We start from the raw sequence: 18,867 nt of genomic DNA on the forward strand, positions 1-18,867 counted from the left end.
CCGTCCCTGAAGTCTGTCCATGCTGCTCTTCTTCATCCTCCTTGATAAGGGAAAGAGCTTGGAATCGATTCTCTAGCTGCAAGCTCCCCGAACAATTCCTTCTTGGCTTACTTCTCTTTGTGACATTCCTCCAGCTGTCTGCCTCCTCTGATTGGCAAGTGACCTCTTCCACCCTAGCATCTTCCTCTGCGTGGTACTCATCCAAGATGGTTAGTTCTATTGTGTCCAGGAAATCCTCTTGTTCCCTAATCTGCTGAAGTGTAGCTACTCTGGACTCCAGCTGCTGCACTTTCTCCTCCAAGAGTGCTACCAACTTGCACTTGGTGCATGTGAAGTTCTCCACTTCTGTAGGCAAGAAGAGAAACATCCCACAAGAGTTGCAGGTGACTGCAGCAGATCCCTCGTTGTCCATACTGCAAAGTCTTTAGTAATGAGTATAACAGTCAATCTACTGGGAATACTTCTTTAAAGGAATGTACTGGCTGCTATCTTACACTTAAAGGGAAGGTTCTGTTTCAATATCCGATTCTAACCTGATGCCACTTGAGCAGAGTTGTTCAGTTAAAGAAAACTAAAATTCTCCTTCTCCTCTCTCTGGCCGGACTGTTCTGGAAGGCTCTGGAAGTTGGTATATAAGGCTAGTCTGCTAGCTCCGCCCCCTTGTGACTCACAGATGTGACTCACAGAAGCTCCTCCCCTTCAGCAACGAGCACACGGTCTCGAGCACACGGTCTCAAAATGGCTGCCAAGCAGCTCCTCTCCTTCTCCTCTCTCTGGCCGGACTGTTCTGGAAGGCTCTGGAAGTTGGTATATAAAGCTAGTCTGCTAGCTCCGCCCCCTTGTGACTCACAGATGTGACTCACAGAAGCTCCTCCCCTTCAGCAACGAGCACACGGTCTCAAGCACACGGTCTCAAAATGGCTGCCAAGCAGCTCCTCTCCTTCTCCTCTCTCTGGCCGGACTGTTCTGGAAGGCTCTGGAAGTTGGTATATAAAGCTAGTCTGCTAGCTCCGCCCCCTTGTGACTCACAGATGTGACTCACAGAAGCTCCTCCCCTTCAGCAACGAGCACACGGTCTCAAGCACACGGTCTCAAAATGGCTGCCAAGCAGCTCCTCTCCTCCTCCTCTCTCTGGCCGGACTGTATGCTGTCTGAGGTGGGGGATCCAAGATGAGGTCCAAAACGTTAACTTCCCCAGGCTCTGCTTGCACTATCTCAACTCAAAGGCGAGTAGGAAATGAAGTGTGGGGCATTCTCTTGCCCTTTCTCCATAGCCCAGGCAACTATAGGACGAGCCCCAGAGCTAGAAAGAATAGGCATTGGTGGTACAAGAAAGCCAACTGACAGCATCTTTCTGCTCTGCATACAGGTAACTCAGCTAACAAAATAGATAGGTTCCTGGGCATTACATTTTTAACAGAAAATTTGAAAACAGGGGCAGAAATAGCATGTAAGAATAGGGACAGATTCCTACACCACAAAAAGAAGAAAACATTTAGGGGTACCTGTGTTGAACATTTAACAAATACAAACAAAAATCCATCAGTGATACCTTTATTGGCCAACCAAAATGCACAATATACTTGTTGCAAGCTTTCAAAGTTCCACAGGCTTCTTCCTCACGAAAGATGTTACAAACCAAACAGAAGGGGGGGGGGGGGGAACTGGAGATGTTTGAAGAAGAGTTCAACATGTTTCAACAAACTTTTTGTTCAAAAGTAGCAATATGCACACGTGAAATGAAACAACCAGGTAGGTAAACCTTGCATAAGTGAAAACATTCCAACATTTCTAAAGACCATTTGAAGGTTTCTTACAAAATACATCACCAACCTCCGCTATTGTCATGTTATCCATTTTGATGGCCAAGCATATATATCTATTCCTTTTTAACTTGCTGAGAAGGACTGGTGATGCTGGCTTATTTGCTTGCTCCTTTTCTCTGTTTTGCTGTTCACATCTACTCAGTCAGAGTTTCTGGAGGCAATTGCTGTTGTAAGTAGGCACACACAGCTCCAGTAGGATCTGGTAGAGTAAAATCCCATTATAAGCTTTTTTATACTATTGTGACATACTGTTATGACCAGATAGTGAACAACTATGATTTTCTATCTCTCCTTCAACATCCTCTTAGTGCCAAAGCTGCTAAAATTCTTCCAGTTAGACAGAAGTCAAGGAAGCAAGTGGGGCTGGGCAGATCTAAAAAGGTGCTTCTTTGTCAGAGTTATGCCTGTCTATTTATTTCAGACTAGATAAATTGTCATAATGACACCGATGTGGTGGTTGTGATTTCTGTACTGGTGAAACCTAGCATCTCATAGACAACCACACTTCCCAGCATTCCTTACGAAGCCTAAATTGACCATTAAAACCAAATGGAATCTGTAGAACAAAACTGTCTTTAGAAATCACTTCAATGCAGTTTCTCAAGCTGAGGAACCAGAAGAACAGCCTCTGCAATGCAGCAGGTGCCCAGTCATTTTTTCAAGGGGTCATGTTACAAACTCACATGCATACAGCTCTAAAGGAGCAAGGAGGTTACCACCCCTGGCGTAGCACATTCCTTGCACTTGAGAAACAAGTCACTAATCACAGGTTATGTCGTATCAACATGAACAATTATGCAAATAAACTTTTAAGCAGTAGGTGGCACTAGGAAACTGTTATCCTTTCTTTACTGTAGCTCATATGGGAAGGGGGAACACAGCGGAAGCCAGTAGATCCTGCAAGCACTAGCACCAACATTGTGTCAAGCTGGTTGCTTTTCCCAGCCAGGCCCTTGTTGTGGACATGTGGCAGCAAATCCTACAGAGTGTCCGGTGAGTGCTCAAAAGAGGTGGCAGGTTCTGGAAGAGCTTGTGGGGCTGAATAGGTTTCAGGCAGGCCAGAACTGGTGCAGAGAAGAAAGGGTGAGCTAGCGTCAGGTTGTTGTTGTTATGTGCCTTCAAGTCATTTCTGACTTATGGTGACTCTAAGGCAAACCTATTAAGGGGTTTTCTTGGCACATTTCTTCAGAGGGGGCTTGCCATCGCCATCCTGTGAGGCTGAGAGACTGAGACTTGCCCATGGGTAGCCAGTGGGTATCCATAGCTGAGCAGGGATTCGAACCCTGCTCTCTCCAGAGTTCTGGTCCAACACTCAGATTCCTACATCATGCTGGCTTCTTGCTAGAAAATCTAAAAAAAAACTTAGGGAGGCCAGTTTGCTTGCCTGTGAACAAGAATGGGAGATGTATACCTGATCAAGCTCTTTTATCCCAGCACGATCATATAATCAAAGCTATGTGGATTAGAATTCCTTCTCCCTGAATAAACACCCAAAGAGGTGAGGTGTATGTATACATACACACATTGCTGAAATATTTCATGCGTTGAGAGGAAAGCAAGGAACTGAGAGGAACCTAAGGAACTTAGGTAATTTTGAATATGCATCCAGATGTTGACTGGAAGAACCCCAATACTTTATTTGCTGCAGAAGTGTTGAAAAGGTGAAATCTGAGGGAAGCCGTCAAGGTGTGATCCTTCTTGAAGAAGACTAAGGCCTGTTACAGACAGGCCAAAATAAAGCTGCTTCGAGTCACTTTGGAGGTATGGTATTTCAATGATGCACGAGTCCTAAGAGTCCAAAAGCCACACCAAAGCTGCACTCCAGTCCTCCAAAGTGACTCGAAGCAGCTTTATTTTGGCCTGTCTGTAACAGGCCTAAGATCCTTCAAACTGCTTTGTGCTGAATCAATGTTGAATTTTCCATGATAAGGCCTTTCAGGAAATCCTTTGCAGACTGAAATGCACTGCTTGGGATTTGATTGCCTGTTACAGGAATTGCTCAGCCTAGAGTAGAAAACACTGATTGGAAAAGTTATATTTTTGGACTGCCATGCTAGCCAGTGATTCTGGGAGTTTGTGTACAAAAAAGTAATTTTTTTTCCAAACTCCAGTGTAGAGAGCTGGAAAACAAATTTAAATTCTTTGTCCTCAGAACTCCAGCTGTTCTTTACTAGACTCTATTAGACTATAGGCTTATCTCGCAAGATCTGCAAGGCTACTTTCCTCTTAAAAGTAGCATTAGACTTGCCCAAGGTCACCCAGTGGTTTTCCATGGTTGTGGTTACCATTTGCAGTCTGGGGAATAGCAAAACTAGGCTACCTTACAGGATTGTTGTAAATTATTATTATTATTAACCTTTATTTATGAAGCGCTGTAAATTTACACAGCGCTGTACATACAATCTTTTAGTTAGACGATTCCCTGCCCTCGGGCTTACAATCTAAAAAGACATAACACAGAAGGAGAAGGGAGTGGTGGAGGGAAAGGGTAAGAGGTCCAGCAGTTCCTCTCTACCTCCAAGGCCTGGACCAAGGCAGATGGACTGGAGGGAGGGGGAGGCTTCATAATGGATGGTTGTAAATAGTACAAGATGACCAATTTAAGGGAAGCTCTTTGAGTATTTAAAAAACACGGTGCAAATACTTTTAATTGTTATTATCCCATTCCCTCTATCATACTTGGAGGGGAAATTAAATTCATTCTACTCTGCTAGCTTTTAACTGCTGCCTAGCCTGGGCCAAAGGGCATCTTTTCAGCTATTGTGTGCAGAAGGGAAATATGCAATTCCCAGATCAATGTCCACAGAACATGCAGAAAAGAATTGTAATAAAGGTTGGAAGAGGATTGTACAGTATATTGCCTCTCTGGTTCACATAGACCAGCCCAGTTAAATCTTTTTGCCAGCTTCCAAGAAGGGATTTGAGAGGCATAAACTCACAGCTAAAAAATAGCCCAAGATGGCTTGAGTCAAGTTCAGAATGCAGACTCAGCAAATTAGGCAGTTTTCTTTGAGGGAGAGGGGAAGGAGGAGGCTGGTATTTTCACCCTGCTTTTGAGCAGAGAAGGGCTTCCAGAGCAGCATGCAAAAATTAATAAGAAGACATCCCTTTCATTTGGGCTTATAAAATACAAGGCAAGATGTAAAAATGGAAAGGGCATGGGAGTGAGGAGGAAAAATGAGTTCTTAAATTCTCATAAGTTTTTATTCTGGTGGGAATAAAAAGGTGAAACAAGCTCCCTGCAACTACCCCATCTCTTTTGTTTAAATGGGGTGAAGGTTATCATCATATTGCCTGGAAGGAAAAGGTCATAGTCCTCTGGCAGATATGTTACCAATCGCTCTCCTCTCCTTTCTACCAGGATTTTTTCAAATGATGCAGTAATTTAAACAAAAAGTCTATTTGCATCTCACACTGTTTCATGACAAATAAGGAAGGGCATATCACATTACCCTTCCTGAACTTGTTGTCCTCTAGATGTGTTGGACTGCAATTTCCATCATTCCCAGCCACCATAGAGTAGGTAGTGTAGGTGTAATTCCTGCCCTCTGCTACAACCATTGGTGGCACAAGGGAAGGCATATGTGCGCCTTTGACAAGCAACCAAGCTCCCATTCTCACCACTGTGTTTATTAAAGATACATTGTTTCTCATATAAATTATAACTAAATCATTAACTAGAGATCAGAAGTGTGCTTAACTGAAAGGTATATCATATTTCACCAGGACTTCCTTCAGAGAAAATATGTTCAGGGGGTGGCATGCAAAATATGTGAAGTGCTTTTTCCTTTGAAAATCAGTGTGCTATGAGTGCTATTGCAAAATGAGGTAAGACAGGTAGTCAATAGTGGTCAGAAAGATTTTTATCCATAGAGGCACTCTACTTATGAAAACAGTTTCCTCAGACAAATTTGTTTGGCACCATTTTTATGGTCTTTTTATTATTATTATTTTTTAAAATTCAACCTGGCCTTTTAAATGTGTCCCTTATAAATTGAGGTTCTAATGGTATTTTAGTCTGAATGGGTTTTATTTTAATGTTGCATTTCTTTCACAAGCTACCTGTACACACACAAAATGCCAAATGATACTCTGCCCCATCTCAGCCTCCACCCCAAAATTTTAGGTGCAAAGAACCTGAGGCCAGCCAAATTTTAGCATTTAAAGCCAAAAATCTGATAAGCACCTCCCTTTTTGGCAGTAAAAATACAACAAATTAACTAACAATTTGTTCCGTGATGTTCAAAATCAGCAATCGAGAGGCAACCATCTCACTCCACCGTAGGGTAAAATCTGTCCTGAATCTAAATTACATGCTCTTGAATGTAGTTACCTTAAATTACCTGTCCATTCAGAATGCATTTTATTCCATTTGTTATTTTGTTAAATCCGGAGAGTTGTTTTCAAAGAAACTCTTGAGGGCTCTGCAAGTCCTCACCATTGTGCTGTGCTGCACATACAATTTCCCTTCAGTCTCAATCTCACAATGTCTTCAATGTTTATTTCAGGTCTTATGACTTGCCCCAGAGAAATGTGATTGCGGCTTCTTGTGCTCTAGGAGGTGGGAGCCTCCTCGTTTTTTGGCTTCTGTCTAGGCACAGGACAAGGACCATAGAAATGGGAGATGGATGGTGGGGCTCAGGCGAGAAGCCATCGAGGGACAAAGAAAATGAAAGTATTAGACCTTTCCAAGTGAAAACATCTGAGAAAGAAATCCAGGTACCAGTGTGATGCAAAGAACTGAACAAGAGGAATTCATAAGACATACATGGATAGCACACTAGTACTAAATTTTATAATTTATCTCACACTCTCTTATTTATAATTGATTTGTTTAACCTGATAAGTCACATATACACTGCATGTTCCTTTTTTTGGGGGGGGGAAGGTAGAGAGATATATGATCATAGGCCACATAGTCCTAGCAAAGCTGAGATTTAAAACTCTTTATTATTAATTTATGTTTCTATTTGCTGGACACCCCCACTCACAGTTAATTAAAGTGTGCAACAATCAACCAACTTTGGAAGCTGAACAGGAAATCTTTCAAAGAACTACTTCCCAGAGTTACCAGAATGACAATCAGAAAGGCTCATCTACCTTTAATGGTTGTATCAAAAAGGAAATTTCAGCAGTCACTGCTTGTTACCTAGTTGCATCACAGGCAATACATGTGTTGCCCAAAATGCTAGGATCCTGGGAGGGCACACACAATTGTATTCAATGGGAGAATTGATTTAGCTTGACAGGAAGCAGCCAGAGGGTTTAGGGCAACTCTAAAGCCAGGACACAATCCTATGTATAACGGTTCCAAACCTAGAACTCCAGAAGCAGGTTCCAAATTACTTTAGTTTATTGGTTAATGGTGGAATCAACCCGCACATAAAACATTCTCACATGCACACAGAACTAAGATATAAAAGGTGGTAGCAGACAGCGAATTAAAGAATTGCAGTGGGCGATACTTTACCAGTTCTAGAAGCGAGGCTCCAAACTGGGGGAAGACTGAAAATCGAATGGGGCTCAGTACTCAGCTTTGTGGTGCAGCCAGTAGTACTGAGGGGTCAAGCTTGAATCCCACAGAGTATCTAACTGATTCCAATTGGACAAAATTAGAAATGTCCAAGTAGGCCTATTTATAGGGTGAAATGTGTCCTGAGGTGGTACCTCAGCAGTTTGAGTATATTTTCCAGGAGGAGGAATGGCCAGAAATATGTGGAAATGGCAGGACAATCAATGCAAATGTTTTACACAAAGGTGTCATCTCCAGAGGGAAGTGCCCTTTGATTCCTATTTTTCTGGCAAGTACCTAGTACATCAACTCCATATCACTCCTATGTGAAGGGATTATGCAGATTCCCATCTTAATTTATCTATTTTGGCTATGTGCCTTGGCTTTTCCCATGCTGAATCAGAAAAAGTTACAGACTCCCTTTCCATTTTTCACTCTGGCACACAGATTTGGCACTATGGTGTGCAAACAAGAATCAAGGAACACGAGAGACACTGCAGACTGGGACAGCCAGAAAAGTCAGCAGAACATGCCACAAACCATCCTGGGCATAAAATACTGTTTGAAAACATTGAAGTTCTGGACCATGCCAACCACTGCCATGTCAGGATGGCACAGGGAAGCCATTGAAATCCACAAACATCTGAATAATTTAAACTGGAAAGAAGAAACCCTTAAAGTGAACAAAATTTGGCTACCAGTCTTGAAGAATAGCAAAATGAGGACTCAGCAAATGCAAATGGGAAACCACTCAGAGTCAGGGGCTTTCCCAACAGATAATGATCACCAATTAGCAGACACTAATCCTCTTTTGTATTAGCCTCCCAGCCTGAGGCCTGCCATCAGCAAAGAACAATACACATGCAAATCACTCCTGCATTCCCAGGCTCACACAGTATATATACATACCAACTTTTTCCAGGCAAGCATTCTCTGAAGATGCCAGCCACAGATGCTGGCGAAACATCAGGAAGAAACTCTTCTAGAACATGGCCACATAGCCAAAAAACCCACAAAAACTATGGATGCCAGCCATGAAAGCCTCTGACTTCACATGTCCTACATTATTTTTTGAATGTCTAATGTTTTGTAGTGCCTTGTCCTCCTTTGTGGTTAGGACAACAATGGGTCACCTTGTCCAGCAGGACATTAAAATCAAGATTTAAATAAATAAGATGGGTCAGAATTAGCAACAAGAAGAAGACATGATGCTCATTTCAGCTTTCAACTTAGCTAGCTAAAGTTAGCCAAGGGAGAGGCAGTCAAGGATCACTCTCTCAGCTCCAGGCCACCACACGTTTCCAGCTTTGCGCTGTGCGCTGTTTGCACTCCTCATTGGCACACAACACAAAACACACACACACACCATTCTTCCACATGCCACATGAAGGAGGGTGGGGAGCTGGCACAAGAGAGCAACTGCCTTTTAGAGGCAACAGTTTCTATCTGTTGTGCTTTGTCTTTGGAGAGCCATGAGGCATGAAGTGTCTGGCCTTCTAGGCATGTTCTCACTCGCTGCCACACACAACAAACAAAAGTAGACATTCTCATGTTATCCATATTGTTTCTTGAAATGGCATTTAAGGCAGGGTCACTAGATATTGTCCTAACCACAGAGAAAGACAAAGCACCACAAAATGGCGGGCATTCCAGAACAAGGTAGGGCTAAAAAAACACTTAATACTTCTCAAGAGATGTTCTGAGCACAATGTGGGGGGGACGGACCATGCAGAACAACTTGAGCCCAGAGGAGGAAAGGGGATACATGTAACAAATAAAAAAACAAAATTGAATGTTTTTTCTAAATGGTGTTGACATAATAAGGGCAATTGCCTTGTCAGCAATGGCCCAGATTTCTTAAATTCTGATTGCCTCAGAAGCTGTTGCCTGTTATTTGACATGTAGCATTAGGTCACAGAACTTTTTGAAATGTGTCAAGTCTGCATTTTCAATTCGTCATTGTACAAAAACAATAATTTTGACTAAATTAAAAGTAGGTTCCTCTCAATTTGTGAAAGGACAGGTCCCCAGTCCAAACAAAAGCCCATATGGGAAAGCTAAGACATGTTGATGGCTGAGGCAGAACTACAAATGGCACTCCATACTTCTCCAATTCAAGGTGTGTACTATCCCAAGCCAATTACATTATTTTGGCACAAGAGGAAGAAAATCCCACAGGGGCCTCTCCCCATCCCTGGCAGTACAAATGAAATAACAAATAAATTAAATAATTAACAATGAGCTCCCTTTTATAAAACCCTTTTAAATAAATAAATAAATCTTTTATTTATATCCTGCTTTTCTGTATAAAACAATCAAAGCAGCTTACATTGTTAAAACCATCCAGTATGTGTGTGTGTGTGTGTGTATAAAATATCTCAATATCCCCCCAAAAAAGAATTAAACATGTTACAGCTAAAATTCATTTTTAAAATAAATTAGTAATAACAAAATAAACGATGGGCAGAGTGGTAGCATAATACATAATATAAGGGAGTGTTGGTTTTTTTTGGCTAAGGGTTCTTATTCAGGAAAGGCCTGCCGGAGGAGATCCGTCTTGACAGCTTTTTTAAAGCTGTTTAAGCTAGTGATTTGATGGATCTCCTCCAGCAGGCCGTTCCACAATCTGGGGGGAGTTGCAGTTAATCTGGTCTTTTTCCGCTGCAATAAATTCCTCCCAGAGGACCTGAGAGTGCAGGGTGGATTATATGGAAGTAGGCGATCCCTTAAATAGGTTGGACTCAAGCCATGTAGGGCTTTAAAGGTGATAACCAACACCTTGTACTGCAACCGGAAACCAATAAGCAGCCAGTGGAGTGATTTCAAAATAGATGTTACATGGTCACTCCTTGTTTTTCCGATGACCAACCTGGCCGCCATATTTTGTACTAATTGTAGTTTGTGGACTAAACATAAGGGTAGCCCCATGTAGAGCGCATTGCAGAAGTTGAGTCATGAAGTTACCAGTACATGTACTACAGTTTCCAGGTCCCTTGGTTTCAAGAAAGGGCGTAGCTGGTGTATCAGCGGAAGGTGATAGCAGGCACTCCTGACCATTGCATTTATCTGATTTATCATCTAAAGTGACAGATCTAGGAGCACACCCAAGCTGCTAACACAGTCCTTTGAGGAGAGCATGACCCCATCCAGGACTGGAGGTTGCAACCTTCCATATATGCTATGATAACTGCATATCCTATCTAGTGATAAGATCAGCCCCATTTACATACATTACCTAAGACATCGAAAGAACATACCTTGCATACATAGTCCTACACACATTCTGGACATTACTAAGATAAAATGTATGGTGTAGCAATTGATTCCCTACATTTTAAGGAGCTATTAGTGGTTTTGGTCCACAAATATCCATTACATTATCACCCATTACAAATATTCTCTCCCTTCTCTTTCTCTCTAGGATTTGTATCAGCGTCTTGATCAGGCACGCTATACACCACCGTTGGATGGGGCTGCCTTCAACTACGGTTTCAACTCTAACTATCTGCAGAGAGTAGTCTCATACTGGAGGAATCAGTTTGACTGGGAGAAGCAAGTTAACATCCTCAACCAGTACCCACATTATAAAACGACCATTGAAGGTGAATGCTTCCACACTGAGCTATAAAACTCTCATGTCTTGGGGCTAACATTTTCAGTCAGCCTCTCTCCCTTTTTCCAGACTGAGCTTCCTTTACAACAGCTATCACTCTAATATATCTTTTGGATTTCTGACAGGGATTGAAATTCATTTTATCCATGTGAAACCAATTCACATCCCAAATGGTCAGACTCCTAGGCCTTTGCTGATGGTACATGGTTGGCCTGGCTCCTTCTATGAATTCTATAAGATCATCCCACTGCTTACTAATCCTAGCAGTGATCTGGTGTTTGAGGTTATTTGCCCATCCATCCCAGGCTATGGCTTCTCTGAGGCACCACACAAGCAGGGCAAGTAACTGAACAACCTTCCTCAAACTTTTCCAGATAATATAAGTTTTAACTAAATGTTATAAGAGATACTGTATCTTTAATGAGACATTTCTTCCAACTGGCAGGCTTTGATACAGTAGCTGCTGCTCGAATCTTTCACAAGTTGATGTACAGACTGGGATTCCAAGAATATTACATACAAGGTGGAGACTGGGGCTCTGCGATCACCACAAACATGGCTCAGATGCTGCCCAAGTGAGTGGCAAAAAGCGGTATCTTACTGACTCTCAAGTTCAATCTCAAATTCACTATTATTCAACAAATCAAAGTATCTATCCACATTATGAAGCCAAGTTTATAATGTATAGATAATCTCCTTTCATAAAGCTCAGTAGATATTTGTTGGGATTGTACTCTGCAAGCAGCTCCCTGCTATATAGTGGGTCCTTGGTATCCTTTGGGGTTTGGTTCCAGCATCCCGCATGGTACCAAAATCCATGGATATTCATTCCATTATATACAAAGGCATCATAAAATGGTGTTTCTTATATAAAATAGCAAAATCAATGCTTGCTTTTTGGAATTTATATTTTTTTAATACTTTCAAACCATGGATAGTTGAATACGTGGATATGGAGGGTCAACTGTACCAAGATTAACGTAGAGGCCATCTTTGACTCCACCTCAACATTAGGAAGAACTTCCTGACAGTAAGGGCAGTTCGACAGTGGAACACACTCCCTCAGAGTGTAGTGGAGTCTCCTTCCTTAGAGGTCTTTAATCAGAGGCTAGATGGCCATCTGTTAGGGATGCGTTGATTGACAGTTCCTGCATGGCAGGGGGTTGGACTGGATGGCCCTTGTGGTCTATTCCAACTCTATGATTCTATGATACATTGTTCTACTTCAGTGTGTTAATTTTGGGGGGGGAAATCACTCAGCATGCCTTTTTTTCCTTGTTTCCAGATCTGTGAAGGGGCTTCATCTGAACATGTTCTTCCAAACTAAACTTGGTTTGTGTGATTTAATGTCTTTAATGCTGGGAGCCTATGTCCCATGGTTAGTGGGGTTCACCAGAGAAGACTCACGCCGTTTATTCCCATATTTTGAGAAGAATGTGTATTATCTCTTGCGCGAGAGTGGCTACATGCATATACAAGCCACCAAACCGGACACAGCAGGTTTGTGAACCAAATCCCTTGCAGCACAACAGGATAATTCTGTGCCTGCATTTAGAAATCAAATATACTGCTGATATCAGTACTGAAATGAAGACAACAATTGTAACAAACCACCCAACCAAGGTTGAAGGAGATAAAAGTAATGCATGAAACCTTTTCTAAATAGGCAAGTAGATCTTATGAATCCAAACAATGGTCTCAGTGGGCTATGTAAATCAGTGTAAAGTTATAGGTACAAATAGTTCTACACACAGCTCATACCACAATTCAGAAAGCTAAAATTTCAAAACACATGCATCATGAATGAAGGATGGCATCTTTATAACTTATCAGCTAGCTTTTTAAAAAATCAAATTAAAATTTACCCTAAAATATATGGGTAAATTTTGAATATAAAAATTTACAATACTGGAGAGGGCAAGCATCAGAGAGAGAGAGAGAGAGAGAGAGAGAGAGAGAGAGAGAGAGAGAGAACATGTGTTCTCAGATACTGTCTGCTGTTGCACATAAGAAAATGAAAAAGAAATTATGCTTTGGGACCACCAAAGGGGATTAATTGGGATTAGTATTTTTAAAAACTGTTCCTGAATTATCTGGAGTAAGGGGTGGACAGTGGAATTTTATCCATGTTTGGAGACTGAATTACATAATTATTTATTTGATAAGATTTTTAAAAAGGATTGTGAAGAGATCCAAAAGGATCTATCCAGATTGGGCAAACATACTTCCAGGGAAGAGTAAAGTGATGCACTTTGTAGCACAACCATCCTGACTTCACATGTGTGGACTTAGTAGGCAGTGATTGAAAAGATAATTGACCTTGTGGTTCTGGAAGATAGCCCAATGAAGATGCTACCTCAATGTGTGGCAGCTGTGAAAAGGGGGGATTTTCTGCTTGGGATCATTAGGAAAGCAACTTTTAAACCCCTGCTGAATTTGTGGTTTGATGACATCTGAAATAATACAGTTCTGGTTGACACCTCTCAAGAGAGATGTTGGAGAGATGCAAAATGGAGCAACTAATATGTCTATAGGGCTGAAGCAGTTCTCATCTGAGGACACATTACAACATTTGAGTGGCTTTTTCAGTTTGGGGGAAAAGGCACTCTAATGCTTGGAAGGGGAAACATGATAGAGATGTATAAAACTGAAAACTGGATAAAGAATGGAGCTCCTTCCTAGGATATTAGCCATCTAACAGAAATGAATGGTGAGATTTAGGACAGCAGTACTATTGAATTGCTTCCACATGGTTAGGCAATGACCATCAATGTTGCAAAGATTTAAAAGTGGATGAGGCTATCAATGGCTGTAAATTGATAACTAGATATTATCTCCTGAATCAGAGTCCTCATTCCTCTGAATACCAGCTCTTCGAAAATAGGAGAGGAATTTTGCTATGCAGTTAGCAATTTAAAATACATGTGATTAACCAAGTATTCTTCAATCAGGAGATCCTCCTACAAATCTGAAATGGCACCATTTGTGTTCTAATCACTGCATTAAGTATTACATGGAAAGAAAAGTTTTGTGTTCTAATCACTGCATTAAGTATTCCATGGAGAGAAAAGTGAGTGTATGGGCACAGACTGATGGGCACCATAGATGTCTGTCACAATCCATGCAACAGTAGTTTTCCTAGATTTTTTTCTCCAGCTCACTGGATACTTGCAAGAATAATTGCAACTGAAGTTATCCAGGATAGGAGTAATACACAGTTGTCTGAAATTCAAAGCCCTAACTCTTCCTCAGAACTACAAGCAACTCTCCTTGAGGTTCCAGATTATAGCCTGAGACAGGATAGATCGGACTGTTCTGAAAATTAATGAGCTGCTTTTCTAACCTAGGATGTGGATTGAATAACTGTCCCGTTGGACTTGCTGCATACATCCTAGAAAAGTTCTCCACGTGGACAGATAACAAATTTACAAACTTGGATGACGGAGGTTTGGAAAGGTAGGGACACTGTAAACACCATCTTAAAACTGGAGCAGGGCACCTAATGAGTTTTCAGTACTTGGATCAACTGTTGCTGCTGCTGCATTACTTAACTAGCACTCTTGTCCTCAAAGGCTGTGTCCTGCACTTAGAGGCGGCCTGCAGCCGCCTCCATCTTTGAAAGATCAGGGCTGTGGCAATTGCACGCCGCAGCCCTAATCTGGCCTTTCCAGGGCACAAAAAGGAGCTGCAAAAAGCAGCTTTTTTTGCAACCTGGAAGAAATAATAATAATAATAATAATAATAATAATAATAATAATAATATCCCGCCTCTCCCTGTATTGGATCAAGGTGGGTAACAACAAACAAAAACAGTAAAATCAAACATAACTATCAATAGATAAAAGCATAACAGGACATATTAGATCCTAGTTCCCTAATCTCCCTAGTGTCGGTGCAGCGGCTTTACGATGCTCCTTTGGCGCCGTCATGTGAATGCAGTGCCAGAAGAGCGCCATGACACCACATAGTGCAGCAAGCACCACTACACCCCCCTGGGAGCAGAGTTGGGGCATGTGTTATGTGGATGCCACACCACAACTGCACCCCCAGGCCTGCTCCAATTTCTGTGAGCAGGCTATATTGCATCCAAGTGCCAAAGCTCAGTAAGCCTTTTTTTTTCCAGGAAATATTCTCTGGATGATCTTTTGACCAATATTATGATTTACTGGGTGACATGCACCATTGTGCCATCAATGCGCTTTTACAAGGAGAATTTTTCCAAGAATCCAAGCACTACTCCCAGTGGCAGGTAAGGAAGAAGCACCAGAAACTGCTACAAGATAAACTGTTTCTTTTCAAGATAATCTACATACTATCTTAAATGTTATTATATCTGTACCTAGCCAGCCCCTGCTATTGGGACTGACCCAAGTCGTTTTGCTGCCTAAGGGCAAGATGACATTCCCTCTCTATTCTACATACATTTTTAGACTAGCAGCTAATGGGGTGACATCAAACACTGCACCATGAATTACTTTTATCACAATACAAGTAAAAAAGCTCCTCCACAACTGTTGGAATATTTGTCAGAATATTATAAAGCAAGTCAAAATCCCATATATTAAACCCTCTGTATGAGTTTAAAAGGTGCTCACTGAATTTCAAATACTGCAAACCATTTAGAAACCCGAGGATTTAAGTTCCATGACAGTGTTTTTCCCAGTACCTAGAAAGGCACCGAAAACTATAGTCAAGCTTATTATCCCTAGGAAGCAGGAGTGTAGATGTTACTCTCAATTCTTGCTATACAGCTGCATTTTTAAGCATAGACATTCTAACCCAGGGGTTGGCAACCTCCGGCCCGCGGGCCGGATGCGGCCCGCAGAGGCCTGCCGCATGGCCCCTGGCTGCTGTTGCTGCCGCCGCCGGTCACGGCTTTTCGCCGCTCTGGGCACCGCCATTTTGGGCGGCAAAATGGCGGCGAGGTCGTGCGAGATTTCGCCGCCATTTTGGGCAAAAAAATGGCGGCGCCCATAGCCCTAGAGGCCGCTATGGGCACCGCCATTTTTTCGCCCAAAATGGTGGCGAGAGGTTGTGCGAGACTTCGCCGCCATTTTGCCGCCCAAAATGGCGGCGCCCAGACCGGCGAAAAGCTGCGATGGGCAGCCGCGGCGGCAGCGGCGGCGGACCTTTAGGAGGCCCGCTGCCGTCCCTGGGGCCCTCCAGGAGGGCTCCGAGGGCGGCAGAAGGCCTCTGGGGGGCCCTTTGCCGTCTCTGGGGCCCTCCAGGAGGGCTCCGAGGGCGGCAGGGGGCCTCTGGGGGGCCCTTTGCCCTCCCTGGGGCCCTCCAGGAGGGCTCCGAGGGCGGCAGGGGGCCTCTGGGGGACCCTTTGCAGTCCCTGGGGCCCTCCAGGAGGGCTCCGATGGCGGCAGGGGGCCTCTGGGAGGCCCGGTGCCGTCGCTGGGGCCCTCCAGGGGGCCCTCCAGCGCTGGCGGCCCCCACCAGCTTTTTTGCCGGTCTCTGATGGGGCCTGGGGCCCCGTCAGGGGCCAGCAAAGATGGGGAGGCCTGGCCCCCGGAGGGTGGAAGCTCCGCCCCCGGCATGCGGCCCCGCCCCGGAGGGTGGAAGCTCCACCCCCAGCACACGGCCCCGCCCCGTAGGGTGGAAGCTCCACCCCCCGCATGTGGCCCCGCCCCGGAGGGTTGAAGCTCCACCCCCGGCTTCGGCCCCCCAGTCGCCTGAGGAACACCAACCCGGCCCCCGGCTCAAAAAGGTTGCCTACCCCTGTTCTAACCCATTAGAGAGCCAGTGTGATGTAATGGTTTGAGTGTTGGACTATGACTCTGGAGACCAGAGTTCAATTCCCAGCTTGGCCATGAAACCCACTGGGTTATCTGGGGCAAGTCATAGACTCTCAGCCTTAAGGAAAGTCAATAGCAAATCTCCACTGAACAAATCTTACCCCACCCCCCAAAAAAAAAAAAAAACACAATAGGTTTGCTTTAGGCTTGCCAAGTTGGAAATAACTTGACAGCACAGAACAATTCTAGTCCACGTCGATGCCAGTATAACATAAAACATAATACATATCTCCAGCTGCTTTATTAGAAAACATGGTAGTTGGTCTAGTTTGACGTTTGTGCACAAATGGGAAAGAAAAAGTGAAAGTCATGCATATTAATAAAGTTAAGACAAAAAGAACATAGCTTTCCAACAGTATTGTGACTTACTGTGGAAAAACGTACAGCAATTTCTCTACTACAGCCAAGTCAGCCCTTGATAAAATGTGGTTTCTTCTACAACAGGACTGGAGTTTATGTTCCCACTGGTGTTGCTGCCTTCCCTAATGAACTTGGACACAGCCCACGGTCCTGGGTAAAAAGGAAGATGAAGAAACTTGTCACTTACACCTACATGCCACGAGGTGGCCACTTCGCTGCTTTTGAGGAACCAGAGCTCTTGGCTCAGGACATCAAGCAATTTGTCCGGAAAGTGGAACATCTGTGAGGTAACAGCATGGCACAAGCACTGCTAAGAGGGCTGTAATCCAAGCATAGAAAGCCTTTAGACAACTTGTGGTACATAAAACACTTATTGCATTAATGCTTGAGCTTTTAATAGTCACTTGTGCTAGTGAGAGAAACTGGCTATTGCAAGCATATAAGATTTTATTTAACTTTTTAAGAGATGACACTATATACATTAAATCAGTTCTTTTCTTATAAGAAGATAGTAGTTCTTATTGTAATTTACTTCATTTTACAGACCTGTAAAAGGGCAATGACCATTAATATTCCATTGGAGCAGTACATGTACATTTGAACACAGATCTTACATAGCACCATTTTATAGAAAGTTCTAGAAAGTAAACAAAGATAGCAAACTGTATGTAAATTTGTACACCAGGTTTTTTTTAAAGGTTTCATGAATTGGGAGCACAGTCAAAGGGCTGGGCACCACTTAAGAGAACAACTTTATGTAGATAATCAGATATTTCCCCCTTGAACAAGGACACTAGAATACTGTGCATTAATTCAATATCTCCCAAGACCATAACTTGTGTTCACATGGCTGATGCAATATCTTCTGTGCTTTTATATTCTAGAACAAGCATGTTTATTTAGCCTCACCTAGGCATTTAGAGTGCAATACAAAATGCCATCAAGTCAGGTAGTCCCTAAAACGGTACAAGATTAGAGACTCTTTTCTGGAATTTGCCAGTTCTGTGACAGAATAATTCCAAAGACAGTAGTGGCCCGTGTTGTTCAAATGGCATATGCCCCAGAACTATTTGTAAACCAGCGTATAGCAAAGTTTGCTTTGTGTCCCATAGGTCTTTGGCTTTTAAGCTAAAAAATGTCCTCCTTTCCCGAAAGCAAGATTTTAGATCACCTGCCATTCATCTACCTTTAATTCACCCCCTAACTTAAATTAATTTCTAATAAAAAAGTAGTATGGAAAGCCACATTTCCCACAATTAACTGAAATCGCCCTTAACTGGACAATAAAGCCATAAAGCCCCTCAAAGAATGAGCAAGTCTCTCAAAGCACCCTTTTCTCTAGCCCCCCCCCTCCAATTCCCCCCACTGAACTTTTCCAGTTGTTAATATCTCTATAGTCAGGCAAAGGCAAATGCTTGCAATAATTTTACTCATAGTTATCAATGTAGCGAAGGGCTCCACTTTGCCACCTCTTATGCCACTACTCAAAGGAGTTATTTCTCACAGGCAGCACCTGTACATCATCATTGCAATAATTGTGCTTAGGAAGACATTGGTTTTAGACATTGTAATCCATTCATGGATGGGCATTTTGCAGTTCTGGACTACAGCCATGCCCCTTATAACAGATCCATAGACCATCATCAATAAAGACCTGCAAATAAAATAAGCTTCACCATCCTCTAACAACTGAATATTTGTCAACATTTCATTTATCTACCAATGAACACACTTCACTGGAAATGTAATATTTTA

At 42.8% G+C, this 18,867-nt stretch overlaps 1 protein-coding gene across 2 annotated transcripts; it reads left to right on the forward strand.

Moving 5' to 3' along the window:
• The first annotated feature begins 2,673 nt into the window (after positions 1 to 2,673).
• On the forward strand, positions 2,674 to 18,808 carry LOC149310753 (epoxide hydrolase 1-like). 2 transcript variants are annotated; one of them, XM_089529666.1, is made up of 9 exons: positions 2,674 to 2,819; positions 6,335 to 6,545; positions 10,760 to 10,940; positions 11,077 to 11,289; positions 11,397 to 11,526; positions 12,237 to 12,451; positions 14,299 to 14,407; positions 15,075 to 15,200; positions 17,197 to 18,808. In XM_089529666.1, the coding sequence occupies exons 1-9, from the start codon at positions 2,791 to 2,793 to the stop codon at positions 17,396 to 17,398; spliced, it is 1,416 nt and encodes a 471-aa protein (XP_089385792.1). In that variant the 5' UTR covers positions 2,674 to 2,790; the 3' UTR covers positions 17,399 to 18,808. The 2 variants fall into 2 exon arrangements, with proteins under 2 accessions (XP_089385792.1, XP_089385793.1); XM_089529667.1 differs by lacking the exon at positions 11,077 to 11,289 and having other exon boundaries at positions 17,197 to 18,807.
• The last annotated feature ends 59 nt before the right edge of the window (positions 18,809 to 18,867 follow it).

Source organism: Sceloporus occidentalis, unplaced genomic scaffold (genome assembly GCF_023333645.1).
Source record: "Sceloporus occidentalis isolate IW3139 unplaced genomic scaffold, rSceOcc1.0.p SCAF_6, whole genome shotgun sequence".
In the NCBI taxonomy this organism is placed as follows: Eukaryota; Metazoa; Chordata; class Lepidosauria; order Squamata; family Phrynosomatidae; genus Sceloporus; species Sceloporus occidentalis.